The 15,573-nt window shown below is 53.6% G+C and overlaps 1 protein-coding gene across 2 annotated transcripts in view; it reads right to left on the bottom strand.

Annotated features, from left to right (window-relative positions):
- Positions 1 to 15,573, bottom strand: part of STX2 (syntaxin 2) — a 336,184-nt gene that overhangs the window by 36,704 nt on the left and 283,907 nt on the right. Inside the window, exon 10 of one of the 2 annotated variants that reach the window (XM_086942665.1) lies at positions 1,943 to 2,072. The exons of the other annotated variant lie outside the window; for it this stretch is intronic. Coding sequence (XP_086798791.1) covers positions 1,989 to 2,072 — 84 coding nt within the window. The 3' untranslated portion in view covers positions 1,943 to 1,988. The remainder of the gene's footprint in view (positions 1 to 1,942; positions 2,073 to 15,573) is intronic. 2 annotated transcript variants of the gene reach the window in all.

Here is a 15,573-nt window from a genome sequence, read left to right as displayed (position 1 = left end):
CTAGCTTGGCGTCGAACCCGGCGTAGCCGGCATCGCCGGCGCCGCTTTTGCCGTCCGTGCAGGAAGCCGCCCAGGGCTATGCGCTGACTGGCAGAGTGTGCAAGAGCGACCAGGACGGTCTGGCCACGGCCCCTGGTCAGGGAAAGATCCGCCGACGAGGGCCCAGCCTGGGCACCCTCACCTCTGTGGGGCCCAAAGGAGCGCCAGAAAGAGAGGGGGGCTCAAAGTTTGCCTGAAGAGCCTGGGAGTAGGCCTTTATTTGGGCACGCCTCGCTCCAACTCCTGGGAAAGGAGGGTATGGAGGAGGTGACCTCCGGGCGCCCGTAGCTGACCTTGTACGAGAGGAGTGGGTGCCAGCGGCACGCCTACGAGAGGAGGACCTAAGAGGCGCTTGTGACCCGCTTACCTCTTTTAGGGTGCTGGTGGGGGGAGCGAGCCCCCTCTGGAGAGGGAGAACAGCGACGAGAAGAAGCTGGGCCAGATAGTCACACGGCCAACAGCTTCATACGGCGTTCCCGAAGGGACTTGGGCTTCATCGGTTGACAGTCGCCGCATTGCTTGGAATTGTGGTGCACCACATGCAAATAAGGTGCGGGTCAGTGCCGGTCATCTGATGCGCACAGGCCTCAGAGGCTTTGAACTCGGAGGGCATTGTACACTGCTCCGGTACGACACCAACGAGGTCGAGAAGGCACCAAGTAGGCCAGGAACTGCTGGTTTCCAGGATCTGCGTTGTGACGCGAAAAAGAAGAAAACTGATGCTGGCACGCCGGAGCAGGGCATATATGACTCCGCTGATGTCACGTCCATGGATGACGTCAGGGTGGAGCTGTGCGGCGCCGACCCCGGCACGCAGAGGTGCTGCTGCGCTAAGTTTTCCGGGCCATTCTGACGCAGGGGCATATTGTAAGTTAAGGAATCTGCGGCTAGACGTCTCTATCAGATCGCATGTGTATATCTTGCCACATTTGCGGTGCTTCACGACAGAGGCAGAAGTCCAGCTGTGTTTTCTGAAAAGCTGCTGATTATTCTTTTAACATGACTGGTGTTTACTTCTATTTCCCTAGCTTCAAAGTGTTGAGTTTTAGAAGTGAATTATGTGACAATTTTGGGATGTCGTTTTTTTGCAACACAACAGAATGCAAATACCTGTAAACTGTATGTATCCAGCAGTCCGGAAAGCAAAACTGAAGATGAACATTAAAGGTGTGTGGGCTTGCGAAAGTCTCGTTCTAAAGTTTGGGAGCCACTGGTCCAGGGTGAGCTGTGCTGGCACCGTCATCTAATAGTGGGGTGTTTCGGTTTTGGGGTGAACTGTCCTGAAGAAGGCCTAAAGGAGGGGTTCTTCACTGGAGAAATGTCAGTTTCCGCCTTAATCTTACATTGGATATTGTGGTCAAGCCAGGTTTTCAGGCTTAATCGAGCACAATTAACGAGATCTGGCCACTAGATGGCAACCTTCCCCAGTTTAAAGAATTCACTGAAGGCAAAAATATTATCAAATTAACAGGTGGTCTTTTCAATCTCACCCGCCATTCTCTCACATATTCGTCAAACTTCCCTCTCCCCCTCCCCCTCCCCCTTCCCTCATCTTACACACATATTCGGAACAGAATCGTTCTTGGGAGAAAAGTGTAAATTCACGTCAACAGTACATTATCTGAGCAAAAAAACAAACAACAGTTACAGTAGCAAGCAAAAACACATGAAAGATGCAGTTATGCCGCAGCCAGGGACGCCGCCTACTGGAAGGAATAGGAAATGCAGGCCAGGTTAGAGAGAAGTAAAAACCCAACAAATGATTATCCATTCCATGCACCTTAGGGCTGTACTGCTGATCCCACCAAAACTGCTTCCTATGGCTCTACGGCAGCATTTCCCATCCGTGGCAGTACCCGGCGTCCCTTGCGGCAGCCCCAAGCACATGAAGTTAGCTACTTACTGCCGCAGCGGCAGGGGTGAAGCGCCTAGAAGCGGCGGGCTGCGTGTCATTTAATGCCGACCGACAGACCGATAATTAAGGCGAGGAGGCCGAGCGCCACGAGGACCAGCAGGAGGATGATCCACTTTTTCTGTTGAGAGAGGAGAGGGTTACAGCTGCGCAGAGACGCTAGCGATGCTTTTAGTCGACAAAAGCGCACAGGTGGATGCGCAGACACACTGCAGAGAAGCAGACTGTGAAACAGGACAAGCCATACAAAGTCACTCACCTGTAACACTGGCCCTCCCTCTGGTGGGGCGACCTTTGGGACTTTGTATCCAGTGCCCAGACCGCAGGCATCTCTTGCAGCCGGGAATGAAGCCCCCATGATATTGACTCTGACAGAGTGCCTTGGAGAAGCACGGAGTGCACAGATATGACCCTAATGCAGGGGGTGCGATGCTTCTGCGGCAGCCAAGCCTCCCAGGCTGCAACAAACACCCCCTACTACAGCCCAGGCCCTGCAGAGCTGCAAAGCGAAAGACAACAAGGAGGCAAAAGAGACTGGGAGGGAGAGGGGCAGGGCCTGGGGATTCAGATTAAGATGACCTACGACATCTTTGACAACCAAGACCACGCCACCGCTCCAGCTCACCCTCATGCGACGCCCCCAAACAGACCCTGCTCAATTGGATCCCGCTCATGACAGAAAACACATTGAAGACCATGGAAAGTACCTACTCCAGAGCACCCTCAGACCCCTGTCCACACCACATCTTCCCGCCTCTGCCATCACACTGAACTACGTTGGACGATCCACTCCTCTTTTGAGCCGGACACCTTCCCATACAACAGGAAACACACCAAAGTCAATCCTCTCCTAAAGAAACCCTCCATGGACCCGACGGACCTCAAGAGCTTCAGGCCCATCTCCCCGCTTCAATTCACAGCCAAGGTCATCGAAAAGGCATCGACACCCAGCTAGCAAACTTCATCGAAGCTAACATCCTGGACATCTCTCAATCCTGATTCCGAATCAACCAGCACATTGAGACCGCCCTACTCGCCGCCACCAACAACATCAGATAACTCCTCGACCAGGGCAAAGCGGCAGCCCTCATTCTCCTTGACCTCTTGGCTGCATTTGAGACAGTCTCACACTGCTCCCTAGCCACCAGACTCCACGACGCCAGCATCCATGGCAAGGTCCTCAACTAGATACGCTCTTTCTTCACGGGCAGAACTCAGTGGGCCAGACTCCCTCCCTGCCTCTCAGACCAACAGAGACCAACTGTGGAGTACCCCAGGGCTCCTCACTCAGCCCCACCATCTTCAACATCTACATGCACCTCACAACAATCGTCAGGAACCACAGGCTCAACATCATCTCTTACGCCGACAACACCATGCTGATCCTCTCCCTCACCAATGAGCCCAATATCACCAAACAGGGAAGGATTAAAGCCACCGCCACCTGGATGAACAGCAACTGCCTGAAACTAAACTCAGAAAAGACAGAAGTCCTCATCATTGGCTCCACCCCCTCTGCATGGAACGAATCCTAGCGGCCTTCCACCCCTGAAAATCCCCCAAACCAGACGGACCACTCATGAAACCTCGGCATCATAGTAGAGATCGCTCACAATGAACCGCCAGATCAACGCCATATCATCGACCTGCTTCAACACCCTCCGCATGCTTCTAAAGACGTTCAGATGGATCACATCAGAATCCAGAAAAATTGTCACAAACGCTCACATCAGCAAGACTGGAATACAGCAACACTCTACGCTGGAACCAAAAAAAAAACTCCTTCGCAAACTCCAGACTGTCCAGAACACCGCAGCCAGACTGATCCATGACATCCCTGTCGCAGTCACATCACCCAACACCTCTGCGATCTCCACTGGCTTCCAGTCAAAAGTAGAATAACCTTTAAACTACTCAGCCATGCATACTAGCCCCTTCACAACACCGGACCCTCATACCAGAATAGCCACCTCTCCTTCAATGCTCCCAAAAGACACCTCTGATCAGCCCAGCTCTCTGGCCACCGTCCCATGTATCAACAAGACCAGAATGGGAGGTAAGTCCGTCTCCTACCTCGCAGCCAAAGCCTGGAACACCTTCCCCCTCCACCAATCTCCCACATTGCCCCAGTTCAGGAAGAAAGAACTAGTTACTTACCTGTACACTATTGTTCTCCAGTATTATCTTTCATAGATTCACATGCTTGTATCTTCCCCTTCATCATGGTGGGAGTCTACCGGTAAATAATAACCATAGCAGTAGAAGAAAAAACTGCCTGGAAACCATAGAGTAGTGAAACCATAGGTAACCTCTCCTCCTCATTATGTGGCCCAAACTACAGCCAATCAGCTGCCAGCACCAGCCTACACCATTCCCAGCAGAGCCATCACACCTCAGATTTCCAACAGCCCAAGATTGAGCTATGCAGGAAACCAGAGATAAAAGGCGGTCTACCTAGCAGAAACGGGGAGGTGGGCGGGCGCATGTGAATCTATGAAAGATAATACTGGAGAACCATAGTGTACAGGTAAGTAACTAGTTCTTTCTCCAGTATTCAATCTTTCATAGATTCACATGCTTGTATCAGAGTAGATAGCAGTCCTTGTTGTCAGAGCGATTCTAGGCTAGACCCCCTTTTTTCTCGGGGCTGTGTGCCATAAACTCCTTTTAGAAAAAGAACTCCTTAAGAATCAAAAAAGGTGCAAACAAGCGACCTTTGTCATTAAAGTCATTTGTGCATCAAACACCATTATAGAAAAACAGTAGAAATTGATAAACATGTACCTTATTTAAAAAGATGTCGCAGAACTGCTTGTCCCACTGCTGCATCTGCTTTCCATTCTGTGTCCAGACAGTAATGTTTGGTGAATGTATGAACATTCGACCAGGTTGCTGATCTGCATATGTCTGGAAGGGGTACTCCTGAGAACAATGCAGAAGACGTTGCCATCTTCCGTGTATCGTGAGCACAGACTTTCCTGTCGAGAGGTCTTCCTGCTTTCTCTTGACAGAAGACGATGGCGGATGCAATCCATCTAGAGATGGAGGATCTTGAAAGGGCCAGGCCTTTTCTGGGCCCTGAGTACGCAACAAACAATTGGTTCGATTTGCGAAAGGATTTTGTCTTTTCAATGTAGAACTTTAGACATCTGCCAATGTCCAAAGTATGAAGAGCCTTTTCAGCCGCTGTAGAAGGATTTTTGAAGTATGTAGGAAGGATCACCGGTTCATTTAGATGAAAGCAAGAGGGTATTTTAAGAACAAATTTCGGATTAGTTCTTAGCATCACCTTATCTGGCCTGAATTGTATGAAGGGATCCTGTATTGAAAAGGCTTGGATTTCGCCGACTCTCCTGGCTGATGTGAGTGCCAGGAGTAATGCTACTTTCCATGACCGGAATTGAAATTCCGATTTGTGGATTGGCTCAAACTGAGCTTCCATGAGTTGTGACAAGACTGTGTTAAGCTGCCATGGAGGTGGAGGACGCTTAACTGGAGGAAACCTTCTGAATAACCCTTTTAAAAATTCCTTGATTAATCTTTGGGACCACAGAGATGACCACAGAGATGGGCGACCTGGAGATCTTCGGTATCTGGATATTGCTGCTAGATGGACTTTAATAGAAGAATGCGAAAGTCCTGATCTGGCTAAATGCAGCAAATAAGGAAGAATGTGCTCAGGTGAAGACGAGAAGGGATGCACTGTATGAGCAAGGCACCAATTACAGAAACGTTTCCATTTCGCAGTATATGTCTTGTCGGTAGACAGCGCTGCGGAACTTTTCAATATTTCACGACATTCCGGAGGGATATCTAATGACTGGAATTCGTGCTCAAAAGGTTCCAAGCCGACAATTTTAGAGAGGTCAATTGTGGATTAAGTACTTGGCCTCTGTTCATGGAAATCAAATCCCTGATTATTGGGAACTGTATCCTTGGAGAAGTTCTGTATACCAAAACTGCCTCGGCCAGGTTGGGGCTATTAGAATTATTTGGCAAGGTTCCGATCTAATCTTTCTTAATATTCTCGGAATTAGGATAAAGGGAGGGTAGGCATAAGCAAACATCCCTGTCAATCGGAGATAAAGAGCATTCCCTCTCGAACCCTGCTGAGGGAACCTGCTGGCATAATGCTTGCACTTTTTGTTGCTCTGAGTTGGGAACAGGTCCAAACTTGGCTTGCCCCACAAGTTGAAAATCCGATTCAGTTGGACTTGACATAGTTCCCACTCGTGGCAAATGCCGGAAGACCTGCTTAACAGATCCGCTTTTGTGTTTTCTATCCCTGGAACATGTTCCACTTGCAGAGATATTTTGTGACGCAGAAGCCAAGTCCAGATTTTTTGTGCCTGTGTCGATAGGGGCTTTGATCTTGTGCCACCCTGCTTGCGAAGATAAAACATTGTTGTAGTGCTGTCCGTCCGCACTAAGACCGATGAACCTTGGTGTTGGACAGGCCACATGAAGGGCCGCTCTCCCCCGGCCCAACCAGGCCCGAGCCCGGTCACGCAAGTACCACACACCACCATTGCACGTCCTCCGTCCCCTCAGGGACCCCTGCCCTCGAGCATGTCGACCTCGTGGGTCCGATCCACTGCCGGCCCACGCGCCCATCCTGGGGCGCCATCTTGGACACTCCACCACGAGGCCGCCTGGCCCCCGATCGACCTCAACCCTGGGCCTGGCCCGGCCTCAGACATCCCGGCACCACCATCCACCCAGGAGGTGAGCGGACTACTTGGCAGGTCAATGGGAGAAAGAGGTGCCGATGGCTCTCCCCCACCAAGTGCCGCTCGCCCATCGCCTCCCCGGGCGCTGGCTCCACCCCCCTGCTGGGTGTCTGGACTCCCCCATCCCGGACCTCCCGACCTCCAAGTGCGAGGGTCCGGACATCAAAGCACACCAGCCCTATAACTGGGGCAGCTCCAGAGCAGGAAGGCAGTTGTATCTTGGAGTCGAGAGACGTAAAGAGGAACTCATCCTGGACGGACTACTGGCGCTGCCATAGCTCTGTCCTGTGCACCATCGTCCTGCCTGTTGGCGCTGCCACAGTCGTTGTAACCTTCATCCTTCATCGTCGTTGGGATCTGCTGGCGTGGCCGCGGACCGTTGTAACCGTCATCTTCCACCGGGACCTGCAGGCTCCGCCGCGGACCGTCGTCCTTCCTTCATCCATCTCGGGACCTGCTTGGCTCCTCCACGGCCCGATCATCTAGAACGCCGAGCTCGAGGATTGAGAGCTATTTTGTACTCATTGGTAACTAAGACTGTCCCGCTACCCCTTTCCTAAACCAGAGACTAGAACCGAGGGGACCCCTGAGTCCAGACCTCCTTGTATCCATCATCGTAACCTAAGAATTGCATATAAAGTCTCGTTAACCTTCAACCTTGTGTGGTGTCCGTCTGTGGGGGGGAAGTTACTTATCTGTACAGTCGTTGGAGACGGCTCTCCCTGGAGACCTCTCCCCGTAACCTCGGCCGACCCTCCCGGTCCGTCTAACATTGGTGGCCAGCGGCGCGATCCGAATCACCGCATAAACGTACAGAGAGTAGCTCACCCCACGACGGAGTCACAATGACCACGAAAGAGAGCGGATCAACCGAGAAATTCCAAATGGAGAAATTGGGGGAGTACAACCATCGTGAACTTAAACAATTCTGCATCGAACTGGGTATCGCTACCACCGGACTGAGTACCAAGGACGATTTTAAGCATGCCCTAGAATCTTGGGCAGAAACCGGGGCTGCCGGAACCCCTGATCAAAGCACCGTAGAAAAAACGACCACGGCCCCGGAAGAGCAAAGAACGGGTCTCTCGCAAGACGAGATCCAGGAAAGAGAAAGGACCCGACTACACGAACTAGAAATGGCCCGACTTAAAATGGACGTTGAACTTAAGTTGGCCGAACAAAAAATCAACTTAGAGCACCTGCGTCTCCGAGAAGAAAGAGAGGAGAAACAGAGACAAAGGGAGCTCGAGGAAAAAAAACTAGCGTACGAACACGAACGAAACCTAGCCGAGATCAACCTACGCAAGCAGAATAAAGAAGCAGGGGTGCCCGAGCGACCCCCCACCCCAGGGGCCACAGACAAAAAGGTACACATCCCCAAGGATGTTGTCCGAGAATACTTCAGAGAGGACGACATCCAGCAATGGTTTAAAGCCTATGAAATCGCTATGACTGCACACCGGATCGATAGAAGCGACTGGGGAGCCGGTCTCTGGGGAAGATTCCTCAATGAGGGCCGCGACACCCTACTACAGCTCCCGGACCACCAGATGACCTCCTACGACCATATGAAAGCGGCCCTCCTCACCCGCTATGGTCTCACACCCGAGATGTACCGTCAGAGGTTCCGAGACTGCACCCGCATCCCGGGTACAACTTGGGTGGACTATGTAACATACTTTAGCCGAGCCTTCGAGGGCTGGATCCGAGGAAGCAACGTCACGACCTACGAGCAACTATTTAACCTGATGGTATGGGAGCATCTGTCGAACAATTGCTTCATTGAACTCCGCCAACACCTCCTCGACAGCAAGTTAACGGATCCCCGGCAGCTCGCAGCCGAAGCTGACCGGTGGGAGATCACCAGAGTGGGCCGGAATGGGTCCTACGAACAGAACCGGAACAACAATGGTCAGCACCGACCCAGAGGAGGAGGAGGGGGCCAAGGGCGAGGAAGAGACAACGCCCCGGTCGCCCCCGCTACCAACACCACCCCCCCGGCCAACCGGGGCAGCACCCCAGCGCGACCGGGGTACAGAGCCAATGTCACGTGTCACCGATGTCAACGAGTCGGCCACTATGCGAACGACCCAAACTGCCCGCAGTACCAGAGCCCAAGACCCCGCCAAGTGGCCGCTGCAGCCCTAGGGGAAGAACAGATCTCCGAGGAACAGGAAGAGTACGAACAAGAGCATCAAGAGTGGGAGCCAGCCGCCATGACTCTAGCCTGCTTAGGGGGGAAAGACATGGTCCCGCGGGTCCCCCTACCCGCTAACACCCGGAAGTACAGCCAATGGGTGAGCATCAATGGACACCAGGCCGAAGCCCTTCGTGACACCGGGGCCAGTGTAACAGCCGTCCGCTGTCACCTGGTGGCCCCAGAACAGTATCTACCGAACATTCTCTGCCCTGTACGATCAGCCGATAACTCGGAGAGCCTGTGTCGGATGGCCTGCGTCCCCTTCGAATGGGGGGGGGTCTCCGGCATGTTGAAAGTGACGGTCCGAGACGATGCCCCCGTAGACTGCCTCCTGGGCAATGACCTGGAAAGCTCTCCGTGGGCCGCCGTGGAGCGAAAGGAACACCTGGGGATGTTGGGCGTCCCAGACTGGGCGTGCGTCACCACCCGTTCCATGGCCGCCCGTGCCAACCACCAGCCAGAAGAACCCGAATGGCCGGCGCCACCGCCTCCGGTCGCCCCGGCCGAAAACACCGACCGTAACATTCCCGCCGAACCAGCTCAATCTACCGACCTCGCTAACCTCGACCAGTGGCCTCAAGAAGGGGGGCCCACGCAAGAACAATTTCGCAAAGAACAGAAGACCTGTCCCTCCCTCGAGGGACTCCGCCAGCAAGCGCTCGCCCAAAGCGCAGGGGATACCCCCGGAACTCATTGGGTCTACTGGGACAATGATCTGCTGTACAGCGAGCAAAGAATCGCCGAGCTGGGGAGCAACCGAGTACTAGTGGTACCCCTCCGTTTCAGAGACTTCCTGTTAAACCTGGCCCACGATGTCCCCCTGGCAGGACATCTGGGACAAGATAAAACCTACAGTCGCCTAGTGACCCACTTCTTCTGGCCCAAAATGAGAAACGATGTGCACCAGCATTGCCGATCTTGCCCCACGTGCCAAGCCAGTGGGAAGAGCGGCCGCAAACTAAAGGCTCCCCTGCAACCTTTTCCCGTGGTCACTACCCCGTTTGAGAGAGTCGGAATAGACATTGTGGGGCCCTTGGACCCACGCACAAAACAAGGCCATCGATTCATCCTGGTGCTAGTGGACCACGCCACCCGCTACCCTGAGGCTGTTCCTCTGCGAACTGTGACAGCCCCGGTGGTCGGCCGGGCCCTGATGGGGATCTTCTCCCGTGTGGGCTTCCCCCGAGAAGTCGTCAGCGACAGAGGCACGAACTTTATTTCCAAATATATGAAGTCCCTCTGGCAACAGTGCGGGGTCACCTACAGATTCACAACCCCCTATCACCCTCAAGGGAACGGACTCGTTGAGCGGTTCAACCGCACGCTAAAGGGAATGATCGGGGGGTTGGAAGAGCCCCTCCGTCGCCAGTGGGATGTGCTGCTGCCGTGCCTCCTCTTCGCGTATCGAGAAGTCCCCCAGAAATCCCTGGGCTTCAGCCCATTTGAACTGCTATATGGACACCCAGTGCGAGGGCCGCTCAGTCTCGTCAAAGAAGGCTGGGAGATGCCTCCGCTAAAGAACCCTCCAGATGTCTTCCGGTACCTCCTCACCCTCCGCAACCAGACCCGGCGGTTCAGAGAACTAGCGAAGGCCAACCTAGAGGCCAGTCAAGAGGACATGAAAAAATGGTATGACCAGAACGCCTCATCCATTGAATTCGAACCTGGCCAACAGGTATGGGTGATGTCCCCCACTGAGCCATGCGCCCTGCAAGACAAATGGACGGGGCCCTTCAAAGTAATAGAGCGCAAGGGTCCTGCCACTTATCTCATCGACATGGAATCCTCCCGGAACCCTCTCCGGGTCCTCCACGCTAACAGACTAAAGCCCCACTTTGTGCGAACAGAGCTCAGCCTCCTGATGGCCACAGACACTGGGGTTGAAGAAGACTCCGAGCCTCTCCCTGACCTCCTACGGACTCAAGAGCAAGACGGCTCCGTGGATGGGGTCCGGCTCTCAGAGGCCCTCACCAGAGAACAACGCCAGGAGTGTCAAGCCCTCCTATCACAGTTCGCCAGCCTGTTCTCCCTCACCCCGGGTGTCACTTCCTGGTGTGTGCACGATGTGGATACCGGGGACAGCCCCCCTATCCGCCACCGAGCCTACCGCGTGCCAGACCGGGTACGGGCCTGCATCCAGGAAGAAATAGCCAAGATGCTCACGATCGGGGTCATCGAGCCCTCAGACAGTCCCTGGGCCAGCCCTGTCGTACTGGTCCCCAAAGCAGCTGCCCCCGGCACCACACCAGAACTCCGGTTCTGCGTCGACTACCGGGGCTTGAATGCGGTCACCAGAACAGACGCGCACCCCATCCCCCGGGCAGATGAACTAGTCGACCGAATGGGAGCTGCCCGCTACCTCAGCATCTTCGACCTGACAGCAGGCTATTGGCAGATCGGCCTCACACCCCGGGCGCAAGAACGTTCTGCCTTCTCCACCCCCGATGGCCATTACCATTTCACGGTCATGCCCTTCGGCATGAAGAATGCCCCAGCAACATTCCAACGGCTCGTCAATCAGGTCCTAGCGGGGCTCGAAGGATTCAGCGCCGCCTACCTACACGACATCGCTGTATACAGCCACCATTGGACCGAGCACCTCCACCACCTCCGAGCAGTGCTGCAAGCCCTTCAGCGAGCTGGCCTCACGATCAAGGCCAGCAAGTGTCAAATTGGGCAAGGGTCTGTAACCTACCTCGGACACCAGGTGGGAAGCGGCCTAGTGGCCCCGCTACAGCTGAAAATTGCCGCCATCCAGGCCTGGCAGCCCCCCATCACCCAAACCGAGGTACGAGCCTTCCTGGGCCTCACGGGCTACTACCGAAGGTTCGTAAAAGACTATGGTACCATAGTGGGGCCCCTCACAGAACTCACGTCAAAGAACCAACCCAAGAAAGTCACCTGGACCCCAGAGTGTCAAACTGCATTTGAACAATTAAAGGCCGCCATGTGTTCCGCCCCTGTGCTCCAGGCCCCAGACTACAGCCAGGAGTTCGTCGTCCAGACGGACGCCTCCGACCAGGGCATTGGGGCAGTCCTGTCTCAAGTGAACACCGAAGGCCTTGATCAACCGGTGGCCTTCATCAGCCGGAGACTCCTACCACGGGAGCAACGCTGGAGCACCATAGAGAGGGAGGCCTTCGCTGTGGTATGGGCCCTCAAGAAACTCCGGCCCTACCTTTTCGGCACCCACTTTCGGGTGCAGACCGACCACCGACCCCTGCAGTGGCTGATGCAGATGCGGGGGGAAAACCCAAAGTTACTACGCTGGTCCATCTCCCTACAAGGTATGGACTTCACAGTTGAACACCGGCCTGGGCCAGATCACGCCAACGCGGATGGCCTGTCCCGGTTCTTCCGCCTCGACGAGGAGAGTCCCCAAGAGGATGGGTAACTCTCCCCGCCTTCAGCTGGGGGGGACGCATGTTGGACAGGCCACATGAAGGGCCGCTCTCCCCCGGCCCAACCAGGCCCGAGCCCGGTCACGCAAGTACCACACACCACCATTGCACGTCCTCCGTCCCCTCAGGGACCCCTGCCCTCGAGCATGTCGACCTCGTGGGTCCGATCCACTGCCGGCCCACGCGCCCATCCTGGGGCGCCATCTTGGACACTCCACCACGAGGCCGCCTGGCCCCCGATCGACCTCAACCCTGGGCCTGGCCCGGCCTCAGACATCCCGGCACCACCATCCACCCAGGAGGTGAGCGGACTACTTGGCAAGTCAATGGGAGAAAGAGGTGCCGATGGCTCTCCCCCACCAAGTGCCGCTCGCCCATCGCCTCCCCGGGCGCTGGCTCCACCCCCCTGCTGGGTGTCTGGACTCCCCCATCCCGGACCTCCCGACCTCCAAGTGCGAGGGTCCGGACATCAAAGCACACCAGCCCTATAACTGGGGCAGCTCCAGAGCAGGAAGGCAGTTGTATCTTGGAGTCGAGAGACGTAAAGAGGAACTCATCCTGGACGGACTACTGGCGCTGCCATAGCTCTGTCCTGTGCACCATCGTCCTGCCTGTTGGCGCTGCCACAGTCGTCGTAACCTTCATCCTTCATCGTCGTCGGGATCTGCTGGCGTGGCCGCGGACCGTTGTAACCGTCATCTTCCACCGGGACCTGCAGGCTCCGCCGCGGACCGTCGTCCTTCCTTCATCCATCTCGGGACCTGCTTGGCTCCTCCACGGCCCGATCATCTAGAACGCCGAGCTCGAGGATTGAGAGCTATTTTGTACTCATTGGTAACTAAGACTGTCCCGCTACCCCTTTCCTAAACCAGAGACTAGAACCGAGGGGACCCCTGAGTCCAGACCTCCTTGTATCCATCATCGTAACCTAAGAATTGCATATAAAGTCTCGTTAACCTTCAACCTTGTGTGGTGTCCGTCTGTGGGGGGGAAGTTACTTATCTGTACAGTCGTTGGAGACGGCTCTCCCTGGAGACCTCTCCCCGTAACCTCGGCCGACCCTCCCGGTCCGTCTAACACTTGGATTCTGGGAAGAAAGACCTGAAGGCCAGGGAAACAGCTTTCAATTCCAAGAGATTGATGTGAAGTTTTGCCTCTTGGGAAGACCAAAGGCCTTGAATCTCTAGGTCCTGCAGATGTGCTCCCCAACCTCGTAATGAAGCGTCTGATGTCATGATATAACTTGGCGATTGTGGTTCGAATAACAGGCCCTTTGTCAGGTTGCTCCCGATACCCCACCATGACATTGCTAGTTTCATCTGACAGGTTAAGACCAGCTTGTCGTCGAAGGAACTCAGAGCTTGAACCCATTGGTCTCATCTGCCAACGGCAGTTGGGAATCAATGGGATACAGGAGGACATTATTCCCAGTAATGACTTGAATATCCGTATGGAAGTGAACTTTTTTGATGTCAGAGATGCAGTCAGATTCATGATTTTTGTTACTCGTTCCTCTGATGGGTACGCTTTTACTCCCTGAGTTTTTAAGATTGCTCCTAGGAATTGTAGGGAACGTGTTGGAAGAAGAAATTACTTCTCTGTTTATCCAAAGGCCTAATCTTTGAAAAAGATCCATGCAAATCCATAAAGATCTTTGTGTTGCTTAGTACGATGGTCCTTTTATCAACAAGTCGTCCAAATAAGGGAAAATTTGGAGACCTTGCTGCCTTAGATGTGCCGCTATTGGAGCCATGATTTTTGTAAATACTCTGGGGGCAGACTTCAGACCGAAAGGCAACACCTTGAATTGGTAATGGCGCCCCACCACCATGACTCGAAGATACTTTTTGTGTTTTTTTTGTGGATCGGAATGTGGAAGTATGCATCCAACAGGTCTAGAGAGACCATGTAGTCTCCCTTGCGAAGCAGTAGAAGAACTTCCTGTAAGGACAGCATGCGGAATGAAATTTTCTTTATGTATTTGTTCAGCTCTCTGAGGTCCAGTACCTACCTCCATTTTGAAGAATGCTTTTTCCTTATTAGGAAGAAATGTGAATAAAAGCATGTTCCCTGCTGGTCTGATGGGACTTCCTCTATCGCTCCTTTCAGTATGAGTGATAAGATCTCTGCTTTGAGAGCTGCTTTGAGAGCTGCTAGATGTTGTTGACCTCTGCAGAGAGGGGGACGATTTGGAGGTTTTTGTGAGAATTCCAGGGTGTGACCCTGTGTAATGATGTCTAATACCCTTCAGTCCGATGTTATGGACTGCGAATGCGGAAGAAACTGAGGGAGGTAGTGGAACTGGTTGATCTGAAATGGTGTTGTAGGCGCCTGAAGAACATCACTATCTGCGACTAGTCTTGTTTTCCTCTGGCAGCAGATTTTCTCCTTCCTTGTTGTTGGAAAAAAGTATTCGAGGACAGATACTGCTGGTTGGAGGAGTACTGACGGTATCCCTGCTGATTGTACGGTTGGTACCTATTAGATTGGTAAGAGGAACGCTGTTGAAAATGTCCTCTTGATCCTCTGCCACGAAATGACTGATAACGGCCTTGCTGCAATGATCCCAAGGTTCTAGCAGTGTCAGTGTCTGCTTTAATCCCCTGCAGCGCCTCATCAATATGCTTACCGAAAAGGCTTTCGCCATCAAATGGCATGTCCAAGATTTTAGACTGGACCTCAGGTCTAAAGGATGTGGCCTTGAGCCATCCTTGCCTCCGTAGGGCTACCGCCCCACCCATCTGGCGATAAGCAATAGACGCTATGTTCATTGCTATGTCTATGGACTCCGACGCTGCACTGGCTCCATCCTGCAGAATGGAATTCGCCTCCTCTTTCTTGTCATCCGGAAGATGATACAGTAGTAGTGCGATGTCAGACCACATCTGTCTATTAAACCGGCTCAGAAGTGCATCGCGTTAGACGCTTTGATTATAGCTGCTGCCATGACTGCAAAGCGTTTACCTATGCCGTCTATTTTCTTGCCCTCCTTATCAGGGGGTGCAAAGCATGTTGCCATTGGGTTCTTGGAGCGCTTCTGCGCTGCTTGAGTCACAACCGACTCCGGTCGAGGATGACCAATAAGACATGCTGGAGCCGTTTCTGTAAAAAACACAGTTGATGGACAGAATGTAGAACAATGTCATACATTCACCCCAGTACAAGGATCTGGGCCTAAATCCATCGTTTTTTTGCACTCCACACCACCCTGGGTTAGACACTGGCTATATGCAAATCAGCTCTGACCCTGTGCCCCATGGGAACAGTCCAGTCCGAACTACCAAGCCATGT

This window comes from Lissotriton vulgaris, chromosome 11 (genome assembly GCF_964263255.1).
Source record: "Lissotriton vulgaris chromosome 11, aLisVul1.2, whole genome shotgun sequence".
In the NCBI taxonomy this organism is placed as follows: Eukaryota; Metazoa; Chordata; class Amphibia; order Caudata; family Salamandridae; genus Lissotriton; species Lissotriton vulgaris.
The sequence above is the reverse complement of the archived record's forward strand: the minus strand, read 5'-3'. Positions and strand labels throughout refer to the sequence as shown.